The sequence below is a fragment of the Erithacus rubecula genome, assembly GCF_903797595.1.
Source record: "Erithacus rubecula genome assembly, chromosome: 2".
Taxonomy (NCBI): domain Eukaryota; kingdom Metazoa; phylum Chordata; class Aves; order Passeriformes; family Muscicapidae; genus Erithacus; species Erithacus rubecula.
The window spans coordinates 58899304-58923068 of record NC_136685.1 but is presented as its reverse complement, the minus strand read 5'-3'; the positions used below and the strand labels follow the sequence as shown (position 1 = coordinate 58923068).

The 23765-nt window shown below is 41.3% G+C and overlaps 1 protein-coding gene across 3 annotated transcripts in view; it reads right to left on the bottom strand.

Annotated features, from left to right (window-relative positions):
* The window catches only part of TMEM181 (transmembrane protein 181), a 34820-nt gene extending 12294 nt beyond the window's left edge, over positions 1-22526 (bottom strand). Inside the window, exons 1-8 of one of the 3 annotated variants that reach the window (XM_079299060.1) lie at positions 14353-14376; positions 12101-12194; positions 9616-9719; positions 5665-5720; positions 4393-4483; positions 3710-3828; positions 2565-2684; positions 553-633 (exon numbers count right to left, since the gene is read on the bottom strand). In XM_079299060.1, the coding sequence (XP_079155186.1) occupies positions 553-633; positions 2565-2684; positions 3710-3828; positions 4393-4483; positions 5665-5720; positions 9616-9719; positions 12101-12159 (630 nt within the window). In that variant the 5' untranslated portion in view covers positions 12160-12194; positions 14353-14376. Of the gene's footprint in view, positions 1-552; positions 634-2564; positions 2685-3709; positions 3829-4392; positions 4484-5664; positions 5721-9615; positions 9720-12100; positions 12195-14352; positions 14496-22325 lie in introns of those variants that run through there. The other 2 variants (XM_079299062.1, XM_079299061.1) reach the window with 2 other exon arrangements.
* Between the last annotated feature and the right edge of the window lie 1239 nt (positions 22527-23765).

Sequence of the window (23765 nt, the reverse complement as noted above, 5' to 3'; positions counted from 1 at the left end):
AAAATTCAGGATTTTACATTTTATGTTGTACTTTTTCTCCAAATACTTATTTTCCAGGATCCGAGACAGGTTAGAGAGGAGACATCATCTCCACCATAGCCTAATTTAGTTTGTAAGGGACCTCTGGAGGTCATCTGGCCCATCCTCACATGCAAGGCAGTGGTAACTTTAATATTAGATCAAAGTCAAACAGCCCACACTCTGGTCATCCTATTCCTGAGCCTACCTACATTGCAAAAAAAATACTTTTCTTTAGCATCTCCTCACAATTTCCTTTGTCTAAGCAATTTTTTTTCTGTTTAATCCAAACCCAGAATGTAGAAAAACAAGTTTTCCCACTTATCCTATTTTCTTAATGTCCCTTCAATACTTGTGAAAACATAAAAAAGCAGCAACTACATAACTACATAAGTATTTCAGAAACATTTTTACACCCATTTAGTGACATGTCAACTTTGCTGCCTGGTATTAAATTCCTAAACACAGCATTACAGAGTAGTGCTATCAGCAGCCTACATAATAAACTCCAGAAAAGCTGCAAAAAAATCTTACCGTGACCATAAAAGTAAGAACTACAAAGACAAATCGGAACCATATTTCCACTTGTGAAAAGGTTGGATTATAGGTCTTCCACTACAAGTAAACAGAAAAGCCCAATGAGTAGTATTTTGACAGACTACATGTAACAGCAATAATTTGCACTTTATTGCAGATACTAAAAAGTTCTGTGGCTTTTTAAAATTTAAAGGTATTACCAAATTCCACTAAGTCACTATGGAAAAATACAGATAAATGTGTACTCTATCTGATAAAGAGATAAGCAAAGCAGCCTAATAGCCTTGCTTCTCTTTTATCCTGTCACTTCATAACATACTCAGAGCTGCCATATGTTAAAGCACTCTCAGGACAAATAGGACAGTCTTCATTGATCTCAACTGCACTTTCAATCAAAATTTGAATGCCAATAAATGAGTAAATCCAGTGTGTTGTTCTGTACTACCAAGGTCAGATGCACAAATTGATTATGAAGAAGTCAGAAAGGTACAGGAGTACTTCCTTTAAAGAGTTTATTTTCTTAAAGCTTACTCACTTGTCTCAGAAGTTAAAAAAAGAGAAAATCATGTAAAGGAAGGAAAGTTAAATAGCTTACTAGAAACACAGAAATCTGTATATAGGTTAAGGAGGAAAGCTTCCTTCTTCTACTCTAATTACTAGAAGGGTATAAATATTCATTATAACATGTCAGTTTGCATGAACTCTGCTCTGTTGACAATATATCTCCTACCTGGCATGCTTATGAAGCCATTTTTGAAATGTAAGCTCCCTGGCACAACATATGCTCTGCTCATCTGAACAAGAAGCTTTACCTTTCAATGTATTAAATCTGTCAACCTCTGTCTTGTCTTTTTAAACTGCAAATCTAAAATGAAAATTATATGTAGAAAAAACTATTATACAAAAGGCAATCCATTGATTTCAACTGAGATCACCATAAACAACTGTAATCATGAAATAAACGTGACAATTTTAGTTGTTGCAGGAAAGTTTGGGTTGGAGTTTCTTTGGGATTGCATATAGGTCTGCCTTAAAGGCTGCCTGTAAAGCAAGATAAAAAAACTGTACAATTGGAAATGCTCCAATACTTTGTTCTGCTTGAAATCTGGGACTAAATACAGGGTTTGTGAGCCTAGGGGTTTTTCCCCTTAGAGCTTGTTTTTAATTATATGCTTTATGCACTAGAGTATTAAAAATACTAATATTTAGAAAGTTAATTTAGTTTATCAAAAATATGTTTTCCTCTAGAGTAAGATTTTTGGTTGCTACCTGCTTTGACACACCAAATGTTATACATAGGTAAATATACCAGAGAAACCTGTATTATAAACTTGGTTTAGTTCCCTTTTCTCTCAATGCAAATGTTTCTAAATTTCCTTGTGGAGGCAATCAATACACAGGATAAAAGTGCTTTACAAGCAGTCTTTAGCACTATTAACTGAGAGAGTTATTCCACTGGAGATAACTTGAGTGAATTATTGTAGTAAACTAGTTGTGTTAGCTTTAAAAAATAAAAATTCTCTTCCTCATAAGCACAGTGCCCCCCTAAAAATCTCGTCATTTTTCTTTGAGTTAGTTAAACCTTTCTAGCCCACACTTCTATGAATTCTGAAAAATTTTGTTAATTCAGATACACCTCCTGGAGAGGCTGAAAAAAATGCCATCCTGCAGATAGGCAATATTTCTATAAGCAAATGCAGAAAACTGGATGCTCTAATCTAGGCTGCCTATTTTAAAATATATCTCCCAGCATTTAGACTAAATTTATCTATTACAGAATACAACAGCAGTAGAACTGAGAAATATTTTTTTTCCTTATAGAGTTAAAAAAATTGGTCTAGACCCTTATCAACAGTAAGTGCTATAAAAGCTCTGATATTAGTAGTGACAGAAAAAATAATTATGATGCATTTTTTATTTATCTTCAAAATTCTGCTACTTTTTTGTTACAGTTAAAACACTTCCACGGCATTAAAGAGTATTTTAATAGTATAAACCTTAATACTTACTGTGAAAGTAATATTCTGGATGGCATTTGTTAACTTGTTTAGATCTTCAAAGCTAACAAATATGTTGTACTGAGTGTAGTTCAGATAGCCCAGGTGAGCAACAATGATTTCACTGCATTTCTGTGAACACACAAAGAGAATAGTACATAAAAGTCTTCAAATTATTCCAGAATATGCATTGTTAGTAGAGGTTGGAGAACTTGTTCCTAAGTGGTTCAATATTGATGATATTTATTATACATCTCATCCATCTCAATCAAGAGATCAATACTTTCTTGAAAGATATCAGGATGAGCAGAAGAAACTGATAAAGTCAGTCTGGTGGATCAGTGGCTAAACAATAAACAGTGCCAACTTTGCACTTGAGCTGGTGCTGACAGCAACTGGTTGCAGCACAAGGATGGAACCAAATAAGCTGGTGAGATGGGGCTATCTGGTACTAACTCATTTTCAAAATTTAACTGGAAGAAAAAGAAAACCCAAGCATACTGCTCTCTTGGCTAGTGTAATTAAATCTAATGGAGCAGTATTAATTTCTGCACATTTCATATATCTATATAAAAAGCAAACACTTTATCTACTATATATACTTATCATAAAAAACTTCAGCTATGTCCTTCCAAAGGATTTGCATCTGGAGAAGCTGTTTTCAATGTCTGTAAGCTTAAAAATTTCCGTGAGAATTGTTATTAGAATCTCCAAGCATTTCTTCACAGTGGAAAAAAAATTTGGCTTTTTCAGAACAGTTGCCAGGTGATTTCAAGAAGATTCTGCAAGGTGTTGGAGAATAATTTTTCTTTCCTCTGGAACCCCTAATCCAATCTTCTGCTACAATATCCCTTTCTTCAGTCCTGCTAAACCTGTTTAAGTGACTGCTTAAGTTTTACTGCTTTACTGACAAAGAGCAACTCTAAGAAGGAGGGATATTTAACCAGCAATAGGTACAAGTCACAGAAGTAAACTGAAAAATGATGGACAGGTAGGTGTCTTATCAGCATTACTCCCTACATTGCCATTATAAACACTCCTGTAGAGTCTTCCCTGAGATGTTTAAAAGGTACATTCTTGCTTGCAATGTAAAGCAGCAGGCACACAGATTTAAAGAAGATGCACTACATTAGAGTTTTGTTTAAGCAAGTGCATACTTGTGCACAACTGAGTAATCTCGTCCGATTGTGAACTTGATTATTAACGTATGGTGTGCTTCCATCCTTCACCACTCCCAGGACTTTGACTGTCATAGTCACATTCTTCTTGAGGGATACTGGAATTAAAACAGAAAACATAAATCTATTGCTACATGCAGAAATTAAATCTCTAACAGAGTTCCAAAATAATTTAAAACACACATGCTATCCAAATACTAGGAAGACTTACCCAGTAATACATTATTGGAGTAGGGGTACAGTATTTTTATACATAAGCAGTAAATCACAAACCCTATACTGAATCTTGATGACAGATTAGCAATTACCAATGCAGTATTTCTCACATATATATACAGGGAAGCTGTATTGAAAAATCAGTATCATTACAATCTGCATATCTAATTCTCCCCAAAATGAAGAAGGAAATACAGACATTATCTAGATACTACTGTTTTTACAAAAATAACAAACTTTCCCCTACTCCTGTTGCTTACAGTTCAATCACTGCTGTTCATGTCTTTACCAAGGGAGGGGAGGTGAAGTGGAAGAAAAGCATATGAGAGGAAAAACCCATGAACCACAGTCAGAAAGCAACAGGATCATGTGTGTGACAGATGGAATTAAAGATACAATAGGCAGGTTGCTATAGCGGTTTCCTGAGAATTAGGTCAGATTCTCACCATCGTGCTGATCCAACTCAACCACACAGGTCAGCCACAGCTGCTGGTTGTAAGTTGACAGTGGTGGTGAACTTAAATTAAATGGCTTCAGCTGCAAAAAAACCCACAAGGTTAGCACCAGCCTTTACACTGTTACATGACGTATCTGTAGTTACAATAATGAGAGGCATGTTAATTATGTTTGTGCCAATGTTTTTGAGAAGATATTTACACCTGCTACTCTACATGAAGTAGCTTAAATACACATGCATTTTGCAAAGCACTGAAGTAAGGAAAGGTACAGCTACCTAAACACCACAAAAGCAGCAGCAATAAAACAGAAAAGTTCAGATATTAAAAACAAAATCCCGAGGTCTAGCCTGAATGTAAGAAATAATTTCCAGCACTTGACATAAAAAGTCAGATTTGTGGGCCTTCATCTGCTATAGTTTTAAACTTGTTTTACAGTTTTTAACTATAATTACAAAAATTTTCCACTGTTTTCCGCTAGGTTTTCTAAAAATCTCACACTCAGTGCAATAGAATGAAAGGTATCATTAACAGATAAACCTACACACAGGGAAGACTTCTCTAATCTGAAATCAAGATGTGCTTTAAGAAAAAGTAAAATCCTGTCCCAGTGTATTTAAAGAAAATACACTTTTAGAAAAAAACCACAACAAAACCTTTTTTGTACTTTCACAAAAAATACTTCAGATATTAGGTTGACACTAAAGAGCTAGGCATACAAAAATGCAAGAACTGAGAACCAAAATATGAAAGCATTTGAAAACATGTGAATGTTCCTCTTAGGAAGCCAGATCCCATGTCTTAGTCACATGACAGTGAAAAATTAGCAAGAAATGTTTCTTTACAGATGATAGAAAGGGAAATCACAAGAGGGATAGCATTACTTGCCACTGAGTGTATTGTTTTCCAATGCATGTTCTCAATTTCTATTCCTCAACCGCCTACAAGAATCTCCAACATTGATTCCCCAGGGGAAAATTCAAGTGTTTCTTTATCAGAAACTGCTGTGCAGAAACATCTTACAAATCTCACCTGACCTGCTCACAACAGTAAGAGACCAGAAATTGCTGTTGGGCTGTTAATGAAGTAACACAGCAACAGTACAATACTGAATATTCAACTTCAAATTGGAAAGCACCACTAAGAGATTCTGCAGTAAAAGTTTAAATACTTAAAACAACTGGGGAAAGGAGAAAAATGTTTAACATTACTAACATCACATAAAGCCATTCATATAATCCAACAATATTTACTAACTCTTACCTTTAGGCTGTTATTTAAGTCTGTTCTTGCTACAGAAGTTTCAATTACATTAGGACCTAAACAATATTTAAGAAGGAAGAAAGAAAATAAAATGGAAGTATAAATACAAGTGATGATGTAAATATAGGTTTTTAAAAGACTGTACAAAATACCCTCTGCAAAGCAGATAAATAGTAAATAGTATCACTTTTCAGATGTCTCAGATAAAGGGTAAAGCACTTGGATATTTCAACATGATTTATAAATTCGACCTGCATGTTCCTTAGAACATGTCTCTTAATGGTATTTCTACACATTATTAAATAAAGTAAATTATAAATCAAGAACTCCATGCCAAAAGCCCTGAATGTGTACTCTAAACTACTTCAACTTAAGTAATGGTTTTTTATTCATATGTATCTGTATCTATTTATGTATATGTAACTCCCAAGATTCTATGGGAATGCAGTCATGAAAGCACTCAGCTACAGAACCCTCTTGTTTAATTAGATCAGGTTGCTGAGGGCCACATCCAGTTAAGTCTTTAACATCTTTAAGAAGAGAGACTGCCACAACGTGTCTGGCAAACCTGTTCTGGTATTTAACCACCATTACAGTAAGAAAAATTTGCTAATATCTAACTGGAATTTCTTGTGCCCCAGCTTGTGTTGCACCTCTGAGAAAAGCCCCATCTTCTGCACAAGCCCTGATAAGGTGGTTCCAGACAGTGGTACAATTTCCCTTTAGGGTGCAAGGGCATGGGGTACTAGGACAAGAGGAATGCACACGTGTTTTTATGTACACAAAACACAAAAGGACTAAACCAGGAAAGTGACAGGAAAGAGTAGGAAAATAATAGAAAACTATAGACACCTGCTGTGTCTATATAGCAGGTTGTGAACACATAGAGAGATGATGTATAGCAGGTAGGGACACAAGCAAGACATATACACCTGTATTTGGGCCAGGAAGATCCCTCTGTCCAAATGGTCTCTCCCTGTACATATTTGGTCTGGCAATTCAATAGAATTTTGTAACCCTCAAAATATGCTCATTCAATCACAAACTCAGTATAATAAAAATTGTGCAATAAAACCAGTTTCTCACAAAGACCATACACTTCAAAGTTACTACAGAGAAACAATGGAAAACAAGGAAGTTTATAAATAAGCAGCTTGGGATCACTCTGTTCAAGACAGGTTAGCTGTCATGACAGCTCTAAACATGCAGCACTGCTTGGGCTCCTACAACTACTCTAGCAGCAACATTAACCATCTTACAGACTTAAAAGGAAAAAAATAAGAATTTCAGCCATCACAGCCAGAATTTCTTATTAGAATTGCAGTGCAACATCCCTAACAGCCACTCATTGTGAAGTCAGTTCTGCATCATTGAACTTTTCAGTTCTCAACCAGATTTTTGAAAGGCATTTTTTGTTTTAAAAACAAAACTGAGTTTTAGTAGGAGTTCACCATTGGAAAGTCATCACAAATCAGTAATTAAGTATTGATGAAACAACTACAACTAGCCTTTTTTAAGGGTTTTATTTTTTTAATTGGAAGATATCAATCAATATTGGGACAGAAAAATCACAGTCAAAGTTTTTAAGAACAGCAATCAAACAAATAATGAAGTTCTAGTGCTATAACTGCTTCTTTTCTAGCAAGTGATATATAAAAGCTTTTGAAACAAAATGATGCTATGACTGTGCTACTAACAAATGGAGACTAATTTAAATAGTTACTGTTTTTCTTTCAGTAGTGCTCACTTAACATAATAACAGATGAAGACAAAGAACCACCCTGAGGTGATGAACTGCACAGCTCTAGAAAATGAGATCTTGCACCTTGGATTTTCTTTGAACTTGTCTCACCCCAAAGATAACACAGACCCATTGTGAAAAGAGAAAGAGAGTGCAGCTTGGAAAAAAGACCAAGTCTGTGTCTGTTTTGGGTTACAGGAACTGAAAGAGCAGCATCCATCTCTGATCAAACTGTCTTGATTGCTCAGATGAAAATCAAGAGTTCTGCCAGGCTTCCCAAACTGCAGGTATAGATGTTGAATGTGGGCAATGGCATATTTAAGTAGCACAGAAAATAACGATGTATCTCCCACCCTTTAATTTACTTAGTGGTTTGGTGAGCTTTTCTCAGACTGTACTCTTTAATGAGGGAGCATGCTGTTGTCAGGGCCCCTCCTTCTATTCCCAGGAAGCAAGCAGCTGTCAACAAAAGTGTGAGGAATATCACAGCAATTGTTCAGTGAGTCTCCTCCCAAGGTAAACAGCATTCTTTTAACAATATTTAAGTTATCATAATGAACAGTGTCAGCCAAACTATCCAGCAAACCAATCTTACAAGGACAAGAATCCCACAGCCATGCCAGCTCCTGAAGGGGATCACGGGCAAGGCCTGGGACCACAGCATGGCACAGATGACCAAGTGCTGCTTACAGCAGCCAAGTCCCCTGGGCCAAAGGTAACCATATCATCAGATTACTCTGGATGCAGGCACAATACACCAGCACAGCTCCCTCTCAGGTTCTGCTACTGGTTAAGAATAAAATGCACAGTTTTCTCTTCCAGGAGCATTTTGCCCAGTCTTACATAAAATAACTTTCTTTCATTTCTTGCAAGCTGGCAGTGTAAGTACACAGCTACAAATATGGTTCAATTTTAAAGCCAAATAACTAAATGAAATAATTCCTTTCTTTTTTCCTTTATCATAAAAATGCACTTTTGCAAATGTGTTTATGCAGTATTTTAGTGGCCAAATAATGCCCTCAGCATCCTTCACCAAGTCACGGAATATCAGTGGTTAACCTTTATGAACTGAAAGCCTATTTAGACCTCAGCTGCTATAATAAATCATACAGCAGGAAAGAAGGTTTTATTTCACAGACAAATTTTATTATTGAAGGCTATTATGAAAAATGTACTGCCTACAAGGCACAGATGGGCATAAACAGCTCAAACAGCTGCCTCCAATTAACCCACCCTTCTTGCCAAGGCAGGCAGGACTGGATGGCTCCCAGGCCTGGGCAGCCCTTCTCACTCTAAAGGAGGTGATGGATGTGGCAGAGGTGGAAACAACCCAACAGACAAGTCACAAAGTGCCACAGAGGGGCACAGGAGAACCCACTGGACACACTGAGTGATGTGGAAGTCAGCAGTAAAGTAGAAGATGGTAACAACCTAAACGAATTCACATATAGGGGGTAGGCTGTTTAATGAGCACCAGTCCCTCCTTTCCCTTCTGTCACTTGACTTCTGTATTGATAAAGCTCTCAACAGCAGAGTATTAGTATATTTAACCCTGCTAGGAGAGCACACTGACTTATTTTTCAAGTATGTTTTAGCCCTGGAAAAGCTCTCTGGCATAGAAGAAAGGTCCTACGCCTTCAATTCTTTGTTGACCAGACTATCACAAATCTCTGATCTCCAGGATGAGTACCCAGGCACTATGTGCTTAGCCTCCCAGGTCATGTCAGGACTCTCACAAAGATCTCTGAAACCAGAGACATAAACTCATACATGTTCCACAAGTGAAGTTCATGTTTTTACACTAAAATAGTTTGTATTTACATGGCATTTATCACCCAAACATTTAGAGGGCTTTACAAACAGTTATCAGTTTCCTCACAGGAAATCAAGTATTAGCGCTACCATTTTACAGACAGAAAAACAAAGAAAAACAAATAATGTAGCAGTCAGCTGAAAAATTACATTGCAATGAAGCTGCTTTTGTTTCATTTTATTGACTCTCCCTGCAAAGCAGTTGCACATACCAAGTCTTTGTAGGTAGTACTGCTATGAAAAAGTCAGATACAAGAAACATTTCCCTGTCACACTAACGCTCCCTCAGACATCTCAGGAACAGTAAGCACATTAGCATTTACACACATCTGTAAATACCAACAGTTTCAGACAAAGTGTATGAGAACTGTAATTTTTTAAAAAGAGAACACCCTTACCTGCTATTCCTATGAAGACTGTCAGACCAAAACAAATAAAGAATACTACAAAGACCAGAACAAAATGCCTTTTGGACAGTGTATACAATCGCATCGGGGCCAGCCTACAGGAAACAAAAGAAACCACAGAATTAGTGTCAGTTGTGTTTCTGAATGGGGTTTATTTTCTGCCCCTTTATTCTCCAACAAAGAAAATTAAACCAAACTCTGAGGTAACATGTAACACTAAGTAAAAATAAATTAATGCCGCTTCATAGAGCAAAGATAATGTGAATTAGTAAACATATGTACGTACACGCACACCTCCAAAATGTATGAATTGTGCCCATTTTTTTATGCTAGGGTTTTCCATTGTCCTAAAACTCAAGCAATAGAAAACATTTTTTTAAAGGGAGAAAACATATTTCTGTTATTTCATACATTAATAACTTAAATATCCAAGACCCTATGTCTCCTGCACTGAGAGCTTAATCTAAAGGGACAGACATCACTAACAACTCAGTTACCCCCACAGGATCTGGCATGTAACTATACCTGTTGTCTATACCTTATAAATGTACTTCAACCCTGCAGGATCATCCCTAACAAGGAGTAGGGCAGAACTCCAGACCTGCTAGACGTGCATGCTCAGGCTTTGAATTACTGTCGGAGCTCCACCAAAACTTCGGAAATAAAAACTTGAAGTCAAGTTTACTACTGGACACCTAAATACAAATACACACACAAGCAATGACATCTCTTGCACTACGCGCTGGTGTTATCATTAGGTTAAAGACAAAACAAGGGGGCAGGCGTGTGGGTGAGCACCGAAAATACCAACTGCATTCCCTGGAAAACAGGTAACTTCCAGTTCTGTTAGCCTAAGGGAAATATGATCAAATAAGTAATCCTACAGAAGGTGGGCAAATCCACCATGTTTCAAAGTACAGCCAACATTTCCTCTTGAGTTACACCAGAACTGAGCCACCACATACCTGACTTTCTACTGCTGTTTGAGGAGGTGTAGTCATAGGAATCTGCACAGTTTATATGGGAAAGGTATAGGACTGGGGGGCTGATGGGGTGGTAGCGGTGTTTTTCAATACATTTGTAGGAGCACCATGATGGAAAGAAATGAAACAATAAGACTTTAATGACAGCGCTCCCTTGTAGCTTGGAATAAAACTTGTTTCATCCTTTCACCAGAAGAATGGTGCTCTTACTGGTTCACCACATTAACAAAGAATTGCAGAAAAGGTGGTGAAATCCTTCACATGAGCCCAGCCTGAAGGTACCATATTCTGCATGAATGGCAGCCCTTAAAAGAAGATTCAGTTTGAATCAGTGAAAGGATTTAATAATAACAACCTCTATTTTCTTTGAGAATCACTGCATTTTCTCCAAATGAAGCACTACCAAAACCAATTTGCATTATTTCCCTACTGTAAAGTTTGAGATTCAAATGTTACACAGAGGAGATGGGGAAGGGAAGAAAACTCTACAAAGGTAAGGAGAACTGCAAGCAAGTAGCTGCAAATGTTATGAGTCTGCACAAACTGGCTGCACAGGACGCCAGGCACAGCACCTGCAAAATACTTGCCACACACCTTTACACAGAAACTCTGCATCAGTCTAGAGGTCAGAACAGCTGATTGTACAGCCAAAAAAGGCAAAACATACATGAAATGATCACGTAAATACTATATAAGCAGTGTCAGATCATCACACAGAAGCCTCGCAAAGGGGATTTGAAGTTGACTTTTAAAAACACCAGTTATTAGAGGTATTTCAAATCAGACTCTGTTTGCACAAACTTCTGCAGGGATGTAACTGCAGTATTTTTCTTTTATCAATGTCTTAAAACCTCAGCCTTCATGCACTTAAACCATGTTAAAGCTATTAAATCTGTACTAGTACTAAAACAACTAACTAAGGTGCATTTTTTCTTCAGTTCCAGGGGTTCCTTCAGTTCCAGAGATGATCTGGTATTCTCTGTCTACCTAAGTCCACCAAGTATGGGATATTATCTTGAGATACCAAAGCATTGATCTGAACAAGAAAATTCCTCACATATAAGAACAGTACATAAAACATGGACATGCCTAAATTTTCTGTAAGAGTTCAAGTGAATACCAAATGCTTCATGACAGAGCACATACTGAGGATCTCTCAACACAGGAAATTCCATGGGTTGAGCACAGCTGACAACTCGAAGAACATCATGTTTGCAGTAAAACATAACATACACTTGTGCTGTTATGAACAGCTCACATCAGGGCATCCACTTAACAGCTACAGGCTGACGCAGAATAGTTCTGACTTGCTGTGCATGTTCTCGGTTCTTCTGGTAAGTTTCCTAATTTCAAAGTTTTTGCAGACATTTCAAAATGCATGACGTGAATGTGAAAAGCAGCTTCCTCTCCACACTCCTTACAGGAAAGCCACCGGCTCCTCACCCAGCCAAGAGTGTTACAACCACTGGCAATTAGCACCTTGGTTTACTCACAAGCCAGAGCAGATGTGCTTGTGAGCTTTTGAAGAAACACGTTCCAGACATTGGCTCATTCCTTATTCCAGCTGCTCTCCAGATGGTGCAACACCTAGCAGTCAGAATGTGCAGGTGTACACCTACCTACCAACGGAGATGCTGTACCCAGCCAAGAGTGGAGGCACAGACAGGAGGGACACACTCCATGTTTTCCTTTCATTCACACCTGCACTCAAGTCTCACTTGAGCCACTGACTGAATGAGTTGCTTTAGCAGTCAGTTAGACAACGTGGACACTTTTATTAACAGCAAATGTAAGAACTCAGCCAAATCTTAACTGCATTTCTCATGAGGGCAAACAACAATTTATAGCATTCCTATCAGGTGATGCATGCTTCATTGCCCCTTGCCACAGTCACAAAACTTCCTTGTGTAGATTTAAGTTGCACCTATCATCAGCTGACATACAAAGGAGGTAAAACCACCATCCCTAAGTTCATTGTTTAACACCTGCCTTTTGGAAAGAGATTATATAAAGTTTATGAATATACATAAGCACAAGTTGGTGATACCCCACTGACAGCCACTATTGTACATTTGAAAGGCCCAATAAGGAATGAAATGTTAGAAACACATTTATGGGAAAATCTTAAAAGATCTCACTCTGGACGCACCACACCTGTTCAAACAAGTAAAGAACTGTGCTTTGCTTTACCAAGCAAAGTGGAAGATGCTTTAATCAGCCCAACCACAGCAGTCGAGAGCTCAAGACTAGCCATCCAACTGTCTGCAGGTCTTTCAGGCAGCTTTTACCACATACACTCAGCTGTGTCCTAACTCAGAGTGGTTTATAATTAACTTATGTCAGAAACTGACTGCAAAGGAGAAAACACTGAGATACAGAGAAATATTATACTCAGACATCTCAAATACCAGCCAGTAAAAATAAACTGCTCTAGTGCAGCCTGTAACAGAGTTAACTTTGGAAACACACTCATAACAACTGCAATCTTTCAGTTTCAGTCATTCATATGTGAGATGTAAAGGTGGCTTACATCTTGTATTTGGAGCAAAGTTTTGTCTCAAAAGGTTCAGCAAAACGTTTCTCAGGATATTCCTCATCTTCAAATCACTTCTCATGACTGTACAACAAAATCTTTAATGAAGACCATCATGAAAAATGGTTATATAACAGTTTTCATTTAAGACTGACTTTAAAGAAGGGAAAGCTGTGGCAAAACTGAGATTAAGTTTAAAATCAGAAATAACCCACTTTTATGTGCAGCAGTTCTTCTGAAATCCTAGCCTCAACATCTCTGCCTCCAACTGCTCTTCTCTATTTTAGGCTCACTCCCAAATAGAACCATCAAACCCACTTTGATTTGAATAATTATAAATGCTGCCTACGTTCACAGTACTGGGGCTATCCATACACCCTGCACTTGCTCATGGTTTAAAGACATTGCTTGCTTCGGTATCCCTCAGAAGACCTCGCATTTCTTCTTGCAAATGTATTCCAGAAGGGTTAATGGCTAATGAGGCAGCACACGCCTACATAAAGAGGCATAAAATTATCAGCACTATACAGAACTGCTACACGACAACCGACAGATAAACGTGGCTATGCTTTACATTTGTGCGTGTGCACGGGGCGGGTTTGGCTTTTTTGGTTTTTTAGTTGTTGTTTGTTGTATTCATTTCAGTCTGAATAATTAATCACTGCTATGTCTCTGTGCATGCCAAGAAATACCCGGGAAAACAAGTTTTTCTTTTTCCTTTAACACACAAGTTGAGAGGGGAGATACCGGGGGTAGGGGAGGTTTTATTTGCCATATGAAAGGCGAGCTCACAGCGCTCCTCTAAAGAAAATAGCAGTCACCCTCGGGGCTCTGAGTGGCGGACCACAACCTCAGAACACTCATTTAACCCTCGGCGAGCCGATTCCCTTAACGTGGACACCGCATATAACTGAATTAGATTCAGGCTGCCCGAAGAGCCCGAGGAGCCTCCCTGCCTGCAGATACTCCAGACCCGTCGGGACACAACCCCGTGCCGCGCGCTCTAGGACGGACCCTGCCCGAGCAGGACCAGACGGCCAATGACCGTGCTCCCTTCCCAGCGGATCATCCCGCGATTCTGTGAATGACAACCCTCGGCTCCTCCCTCACAGAAAGGAGTTTGCTCTCCCGGCCGCGGCCCCGCGCGCGGACCCGGGCGAACCGGCGCCCCTCAGGCTCGCGCGCCCCCCGCCGCTCCCCGCCCCCACTCACGGCTCCATCGCGGCGCCGCGCGCGCGCTGCCGGCACCTCCTCCGCGCGCCGCCGTGGCACAGCCGGCGCCGCGCGACGCCTTCCGCGTGCGTCACCGCGCGGCCGCCACGCGGCCCCGTACACGTCACCGGCCCCGCCGCGCCCCGGCCGCGGGGCAGCTCAGGGGAGGGAGGGGGGAGCTACGGCGAGCCCGAGGGGACACGCGGCCGCGCTGGGCGCCGGGTTATCCGTGGCGAGCCGCTTGCAGCGCCAGCACATGGCTAATTCTGGCCTGCCGAGCGCTGGGGCTTCAAAATCACAGTAACACAGAATCAGAGAACCAGTTAGGTTAGAAAAGACTCCCGAGATCATCGAGTCCAACCTGTGACCTAACAGCACTGCGTCAGCTACACCATGGCACGGAGTGCCACGTCAGTTTTTCCTTAAACACCTTTAAAGGTGGTGACGTCACCACGTGTCTGGATAGCCCGTTCCAATGTCTAATCACTCCGTGAAAAAATTCCTCCTAATGCCCAACCTGAACCTCCTCAGGTGCATCTTGAAGCCGTTTCCCCTTGTGCTGTTGCTGGTTTCCTGGGAGAAGAGGCCGAGCCCCCGCTGGCTGCACCCTCCCTTCAGGGAGCAGGCAAGACCAGCGAGGGCTCCCCCATCCTCCTTTTCTCCAGGCTGAACAGCCCCACGTCCCTCAGCTGCTCCTCATCATCCTGGTGCCCCAGACCCTTCCCCACTTTGCTGCCCTGGACTCACTCCAGCCCCTCAGTGTCCTTCTTGTAGTGCCAGGCCCAGAGCTGATCACAGGAATTGAGGTGTGACCTCACCAGGGGGACAATCCCTGTCCTGCTCCTGCTGCCACACCATTGCTGACCCAGGCCAGGATAAAATTGGCCTTCTTGGCCACCTGGGCACAGCTGGCTCATGTTCAGCCGCTGTCACCAGCACCCTCAGCTCCTGTTCTGCCAGCCCACTTCCCAGCTGCTCTTCCCCAAGCCTGAAGCACTGCCTGGGATTGTGGCTGAGGTGTAGGACCCAGCACTTGGTCTAGTTGAACTTCATACTGTTGGTTATGAGGCCAAATATGTCACACTGGGATAAGAGTAGTATTCTCCACATTTCCAGTGTGCTTTATCAGCATGTGCTGTAGTAGTAGTAACCAAAGGTAGCAGAGGGAAATGTAACCATATAAACAAAATACTTAGGACAGAGAAGTGGTTCTGAATCCAGTCTAAACCCATCAGTTTTAGGCAAAAGGTCCAATGTGACATATCCATGCTGAAAGTGCACGTGCTTAATGTCATCTGGGTTGTAAATGGTTTTGTTTACCAGCTCTTTCAGTGGCATTAAAATGCTGTCACTGCAGTCACCTTCATGAAGCTTTGGGGCATTCAAGGGATGCAATTGATGTATTGTGTTTGCAGAGAATTCAGTTCACGAGCAACAGAAATTAAATCCTAAGAGTAAGAGACTACTTTAAACACACCAGGTAATAAAAATCTCTAGTTCATACCAAACAGTGTTTTGTTCTTGCACAATGTTAAATGAAGTTAGATAAAGCTGGATTTCTGTTCCAAATTTCTGTTCAAAGTCATAAGACTGAACGGCAAAGATTGTCAACCTGGGTAGTGATGATAAAGAGTAGGAAGGTGTAGGAGTAAGCCAAACTATATTTTGTACTTATTTTTGATAGCTCTAACATCTGCTCACAGAAAGTCAGCACTGCAGTTGCTAAAAAATGTGGGAATATCTGATGTGTAGTCTTTAATGAAATTTGGAGTAACTGCCTGGCTTTGATGTTTGTAATATACAGAGAGCCACTTTGGGATGACCCCAGAAATGTTTAGATAGATCAGTCAACATACAATTTAAAAATTCTCTTCAACAGTCAAATAATTTAATTAAAAGCTTACTTAGATGATACAATTATTGTCTTTTTGCATTTCTTTTTAAAAAGTATGTAGAATTAACAATATTATTCATTTTATTCCATGACTCTGGGGACACTTATGTCATTACTTGCGACCTGTGGGACCCAGAATGACTGTTGTGTAACAACACTGAACCTAAAAACATTCTGGGAATTAATTTAGTAATTGATACTGGTATTTATCCCAATGATCACTTAGTAATCTCATAAAAATAGCTGCCTTGAGAAGCACATAGTACCAACTGATGAGGAAAAGAAGTCCACGCATTTTAAATCAACAAGAATTTAAACTGTAGACAAGAATTAACAGGGGGGAAGAAAATAAAGCTTTGAGTAATCAGGACAACTTAACAAAGTGGTATCTGTTCAGAACAAGTTCACTGCCAAGCCAAAATGGTTGTTACGTCATGGATGACTATGACAGGTATTTTGTTGCTTTCAGCACACTTCAGGCTTCTCCAACAAGTTCTCCCTGTCCAGAAAATAATGGAATGGTGCTTAAAGCATATGTGACCATTCCCAATGTTCTAGGAAGCATGGTTGTAGAGTTTTGACTCTGCAGTTACACTTCCATTTATGTGCACAAAACTGAGCTGTTCCAAGGACTGCTCCAATCCTTGTGGCACTTAAACATCTCACTAACATGAATTTATTGTCCTCAAACCAAAAGTATGTTGTTCTCATTGAGTAGGAAGGAAACATGAAGCACGGAGAGACTGAGCCTTGCCAAAAGTCACTTGGAGAACAGTGTGGGTGGCAGAGCTTGAAATCCAGCTCACTTCACTTAGCCATGGGACCACATTTCTCTTTGCCATCTTTCTTTTACCAACTCTCAAAGGGTTATGAATACACTATAGACATGTGCATTGCATGCTATTTTTTGTGAAAAATTTTGCACTGATTTTAAACTAAACTAAACACTTGGAGGGAAGACACTGAAACTCCTCTCTCCACAGTCAGACAGTCTCACTGTCCTTCTTCCAAGAAGATGCCACTCAGTGCCTTGTCTGACCTGCAGGCAGACTGAACAATGAATAAGAGGCTGAATGTTCACTCAGCTGGGATTCTACTTACACTGATCATCTTAGGACTGAAGTTGTACTTTTATGGCCAGTTTACACTTTCATGGCTCACACCTACAGCTTCAGTGACAGCAGGTGAAATCCAGCCTGTCCCTAGCTGGAGCTCTTTGAATTTTGCCTGCACTCATGTTAGTGCAGTAGACTGGTGAATCAAAAAATGGAAATCACCTGAGTTAAAGGTCACTTAGGAATCAGTTTCTCAGTCACTGTGCAGATAAAGGATTAATTGTGGGCAGGTGAGGAAGAGAGCAGAAATGTGTGAGCAGGGAAATGAGAGTTAGGATGGCTTCTTTCAGCCACAGAGCCAGCTTATTGCAGCTTAAAGCAATCATGAAGCTACAATGTTAGTCTCATCCTCCTCTCTCTGCTTCATTCCTGCCCTAGCTATAAACTTCACATTGTGGTTGTTTGTTCACATTTTTTCAATTGCCAGGACCCTGAAAGAACGAGAGAAGGGTACCAGCTGTGGCTCAAAACAGCCACTGAAGATCCTGCCTGGGTCAAGGCAGAAGGAAGCACGAACCTTCCAGAAATTTGACTGCAGATGTCCAACAAGGTCTTGTTGACCCCATGGCTTCTCACAGACTTGCACTTTGAGCCCTGGTAGAAGACTTTCAGGTGTGAAGAAATGTATATTTTATCACAACAGTCTTCTCTGGTAATTTCAAATTTCTTCTCTAAGGAAAAATGAGCAGCTTCTCCTTATTGCTGAATCAAATGATGTGTTTTACTCCAGTCTTTTTGCCGAAGGAGTAGAACCACAGTCAATGAAATTTTCCCACATGGTTTGAAGATTGTCTGTGTAACATCAAGCATTAATTAAAGATGCAAGTTAAAAAAGATTTTTCATTATGTCCTATATATAGCCTTTTTTATGTACAAAATGTCATATGATAGGAGTTAAAATTTATCCCTTGTTTGAAGCAGGGCAGATTGTAGGTAATTTCTCTCAGTCTCTGGGTATTATTACTAAATTCAGCATCAACACTGTGCTTCCCTGTATAAGCTGATTGGCCTGTGGGACGTTTTCATTAACCTAGAAATTGATTTTTCAGGAATGCTGTGTTGCAGTTATGCAACTCTGATGTCAGACCACAATTTGGCCACCCTCCTTCTCTCTCCTGTCTATCAGACAGACACTTCAGTTCCAATCAAAATGTTTCCAAAAAGCTGAACTCTTCAACAGCAGCTAGGTGATAGAGTTATGAAATTCCTGCTGAAAAACATCTGTCTGATTAGGAAGCCTGGTGTCTTCTGGTAAGCTTTGGTATCTCACTGCTAGTATGTCAAAGAGATAAAAATGTGTTTTAGTAACATTGGTACTAAGCTCTTTTCATACCAATAGTCTATTCAAAATGGCTTTGAGAGGCAGGAGAGTTGTCATCTGGCAGCCCTCTGCCAGCTCTCCCTGCCGTGCCATCCCAGCCAGGAGGCATGCTAATGCAGGAAGGAACATATTGGAGTGGGAGGGGGAGACACCAGAAAAATGAACAAACTGTTCATTCAAGGGGCCTGTTTGGAGCAATTTTTCAAAGGTATAAATTACAGCAATCCAGAAGTTGTTGCAATAAATCTGAAGTGCATCATGGCAGTCCACATGGCCCAAGGGAGAGGGTAACATTTTTTCTCCTCTGCCTTCTCTGAGCTTATCTGTTGCACCAAGCACCACATGGTGTACCACAGAGTAATATTCAGTGCACTGAGTCCAGCCCAACCTTGTGCTTGGGTTACCAATGAGTTGATTGAATATCACACCTTCTGGTCTGTAAATACACAGTCTCTTTGACAAGCACACCATGCAGTGCCATGTCTGCCTTAGGGAGCCCCTAACCCAGACAGATGGGGTTCATCACTGTGCTAGTCCTGATCTCTCAGTCTCTCCCAGGTGACTGAGTGAAGTAGCTCTTGCTCATGGGGGAATACACCAGGAGGCACAAGGTACAGACTGTTCTGGGCTATTGGAAAGATCAAACTCACTAATGTGGACACCCCTCCATCTCTGTAGTGTGAATGAGTGCCCTGAGACCCTGCATAGTGAGGATGACAGAAGTTGGGATGGCCAAGGAGTCTGCCAGCCTTAGTTGTGCCCCATGTCCAAAGAACAGGCTGCTCACAGAAAGCTGCTGGACCATATGTTCAAGAGCACTGTGTGTTAAAGGAAAACATCACCAAAAACCATCACTAAGCTGGGATGGCCTCAGAGCTGAATCAGAAATTACTCAGCCACTGTGACACGAGATGACATTTACTTGGGATTACAGCTCTGTCAGCCACCTCTGAGCTAGGTCATCCCCTTGCATTGAGTCCCTTGCCACTAAAGATAAGTACATGCAGCACAGCTTACAGCAAGCACTCCTGAGTCAAGGGTCACAAACGGGACTGAAGGGGACTGACTGCTTGGTGTTTTTCCACTTCTGTATCAGCTCTGCTCCAAAGCTTTCCAGTTTTGTGTTTTCTGGTTGGCACTCAGAGAAGAATAAAAAGGAAAACACATTATTTTGTATGGTTTTACCATTTCTCTCTGGGGTTTTTTGTTCTTTTTGTTTGTTTGTTGTTGTTGTTGTTTTTGGTTTTGTTGTTGTTTCTTGGTTTTTGTTTGTTTGTTTGGGCTGGTTTTTTTTGTCTAGTATAAGCTGTTATTTGCTTTTAGTAACCTGATTATTTTAGAGAAATGCCTTGGTTTGAAGCAAAGGCAAGCCACACAACTTGTCTTGGTCAAATTTCCAAAATTCTTTCTGCTGTCAGAGCAGTAAGTCTTTATGCTACATCCCAGAGTGTGCTCATTTATATCATTTATAACCTGACCAAACGTCCTGAGTAAAACAAAGAGGGACAAGAGGATCAAGAATCTAATTCTCCTTCCCAAAAGTGAAAGTTGCCTGTAAGAAGAATGCATGATGGCATCAAGGAACCCTCCTCCACAGCAGGAATCTAAAAAGCAAGGTGCCATTGCTAAATCCATCCATTGTGCTGAAGGCAAACACTCGCCAGAGCAGCACTTATGCAGTGGCAGTAACAGAAACTCACTTTACACCAGATCACTTAGGTTAAGATCTTGGGAATGCACAGAAGTACAAGCATGACTTGTAAGTCAGGAAATATTATTTCCATGCTAAGAGTCCAGTATTACTCAATTTCCTTCAAGATGACTGGCAGTTGATACCTCCTGGGGGTATTGTCAATGAAGAGAGGACAATCTAGCACTAACTCTACAAGCCCATTTGATTGTGGTAGCTTCTTCTCTTTTCAATGCAGGGAAGTGCCTCCATACACTCTTAAGGTCATAAAAATTAATTAATTACAGTTTTTCTTGAAGAGCTCAAGATTCTTCTGGAAGTAAAGCTGAACACATGCCTCTCCCAGGATCTCTTATTTGTTAATTCCACAAGTTAATGTCTCCCCTCTTTCTCCATTCTAGTGCCAGTATTCCTCATCATGCTGCCAGATGCACACAGGCACATTTCCATCACTCCTTATCACCTTTCATGGCTTCTCACACCACACTCAAGTGCAAGGAGCCACTGTTTTGCCAGGAAAGAGCGTGGTTTTATTAGACTCTGCCAAGCTGTCAGGCAGTGATTCCAAGCTCTGTGACTCTCTAGTCTTTGATGTTCTGAATTATGAAACAAATTCAATCTATTGGACCACCTTCCCCCTCACTGGGAAAAACTACATATTGAAGTCAAATTACTTAAGCAGAACAGTTGGGGCACTGTGCAGAAGCAGACTGCCCAGATGCACAGTAAAATAGAGCAGGCCAAGATCTTACAAGGTACCTCATCTTTCCTTCTGTCTTAGGACAGCATCTGCCAGATCTAAGACTTTCCTGGCATGTGTTTGTCAGAAATTTTTGAAACTTCCATCTCCATCCAATGATGGAGATGCTAGAGTCTCTCTGGATAATCCTTTATTGTAGTGTTTTCTCATTCTTCCCATTCAGATTTTTTTCCTTGATGTCTAACAAGAACTTTTCTTGCTTCAGTTTATATTACTCTGTAATGTTTTGTCCAAGATGAACATGAAGTTTCTCTTTAGAGAAATTCCTATTCCTCCAACTTCAATGTTTGTTCTTTTGGGGGAGTAATCTCAAATTTTTCTCAAAGCTATGTTTTTCAGACTTTTGATCCAGATCTCTGTCTTATCTTCTCTTCCACTGGTAGGCCCTTGAAGTGTGGTGTTCAGAACTGGACATAGCTTGCATTAAGATGTAGAGTGTTGACTGAAGTAGGTGTGTAACTCTCACATGTTTCTGCTCTTGTATGTTTCTGCTGTACATTTACTTTCTTCACGTGTATAGGACAATGTCATTGTTGAAAGAGATTATTTTATAAAAGATTACAAGCTCTATACCCTTTTTAGACAAAAATGCCATATAACTGTTCGTTCCCCAATTTGTATTTGTGTGGCTGAACAGCACCCATTCTCTGCATAGTTCCTGGCACCTGTTTCTCCCAATGTACATTCTACTTTTTCAGAACCTTCCTCCAATTCTAAAATTCTTTTCATTTATAACCCAGGTGTCCAGCACCCTTGGAGCCCTGCCTAGCCTCGTGTAGTCTCAAACCATCCGTGCTCTCCACCCATCACTGGTCAGTCAGGAAACAGCAGACAGGGCAAGGCTCAAAAGAAATGTGGGTGTAGCCCACGCATTCTATCTGTCCCTTCTAACCTCAACCTTTGCCAACCGCTCCCATTTCCCTAATCTATTCTTACCCTATTCCAGGATTGTTTCGCGGCTGCCTCTGGAGCACACCCCCCTCTCTTGCTACGGCGGTGGCACAGAGGGAATTGCCTGCCGGGGTGCTAACAGGTGAGGGCAGGAAGGGCGGCGCGGGGCTGGCTGGTCGGGAGGCAGCCAGAGCACATCCCCAGGGCGGAGCAGCCCCGGGCGGGCTGCGGGGCCCGGGCGCTCACCCTCGTGTGATGCCCGGCACCCAGCCCCCCTCGCCCCGATCCCGGCCCGGCAGTACCGGTAGTAGCGATCATCCTTGTAGGGCGTCAGGTCCTCCTGGATCTCCCGGTACGTCTCCCGCACCCTCCGGCAGAAGCGCTTGACCTCGCCGCACAGCGGGCTGCCGAAGGCGGCGAAATCCGCCTCCATGCCGCCCAGGCCGGCTCAGGCGCCGCGCTCCGCCATGGAGCCCCGGCGGAGCCCGGCCGGCGCTGCGCTGCGCGGGCGGGGCGGCGCGGGGGGAGCGGATGCGGGAGCGGGGGATGCGGGAGAGGGAGGCAGGGAGGCAGCGGGCACGGATGCAGGACGGGAGGCGCAGGGACGAGGGATGCGGGAATGGAGGATGCAGCGGCAGGGGTGCGGGGGCGGGGGATGCAGGGCGGGCTCTCCGCGCCCTGGGGCTGCCAGAGCCGCTTCAGCACCACGGAGAGGGGCGGCTGCTGCCGGGACTCAGCAGCCAGCTCGCGTTACCTCTGCTAAAAACATCTCTTTTATTTATTTTTTTTTAAATAAAACTGCTTTGTTCTCAAAAGCATACCAGCTCTATGTGAAATAAATGCCTTGATTTTTATTGTTTCTTTTCCCCAACGTAGAAAGTATGTAAAAGAAACCCTATGCTAAATCTATTTTTCATGGTCATGACACTATAAATCGTCCAAAACGAAGAATAATTCTGTTTATATTGTCTAAATCTAGAAAATCTGGGCTGAACTTTAGTCAGTTTACAGAGCGTCATGTTAGCTTCATTCATATTAAACTTTCCTTCATAAATAAATTCACATTTAAACTCGTTTAAATTATTAAAACAATGGAAGCCTTAATTTCCACTAACTAATGGCAGTGATGAGATCCATATGAAAAGCAAAAAACCCATTACACTTGGTATGCAATCATTGTGTCAAGAGGGTACAAATATGGAGCATATGGAGCATAAAAAGCATGTAAATATATGCTTCTCTCATGTAAATATCTTTCCTGATGACATTCAGAAAGTTGGGCTGAGTTATCTCCCAGCCTTGCCTTTAGGCTGTACTTAATCATGTACTAAGACTGGAACGTGCATTTTTACTTGGATTGATCTCTCACAAATGTGTGCTGGTAAGAGGGCACTCCTGGTGGTGCAGTGGGAGAGGGAAGATGAATTGTCAGATGGGGGAGAAAGGGAGAGGAAGGTTCATCCCTGACCAAGAATTTCTGTTTCCCACCTATAAATATTTCTAAGCTTGAGAAGACATAGTAACAGGATAAAAGCCATGTGCACATTTATGCCAGAGACAAAGGGGTTTTTGTTGGTTTGGTGGTTGCTTTGTTTGTTTTTTGAGGGCCCAGAGCAGCACCATTCCAGAAAAGTGATGTTCTTTGTTGTGTTGAACATTATCCAGGCTGTCTTCCAATGGTGTTTGTCTCCCCATACCTCAAATGCCATGGGAGGGTTCCACACCCTCTATGGAAGGTTGGC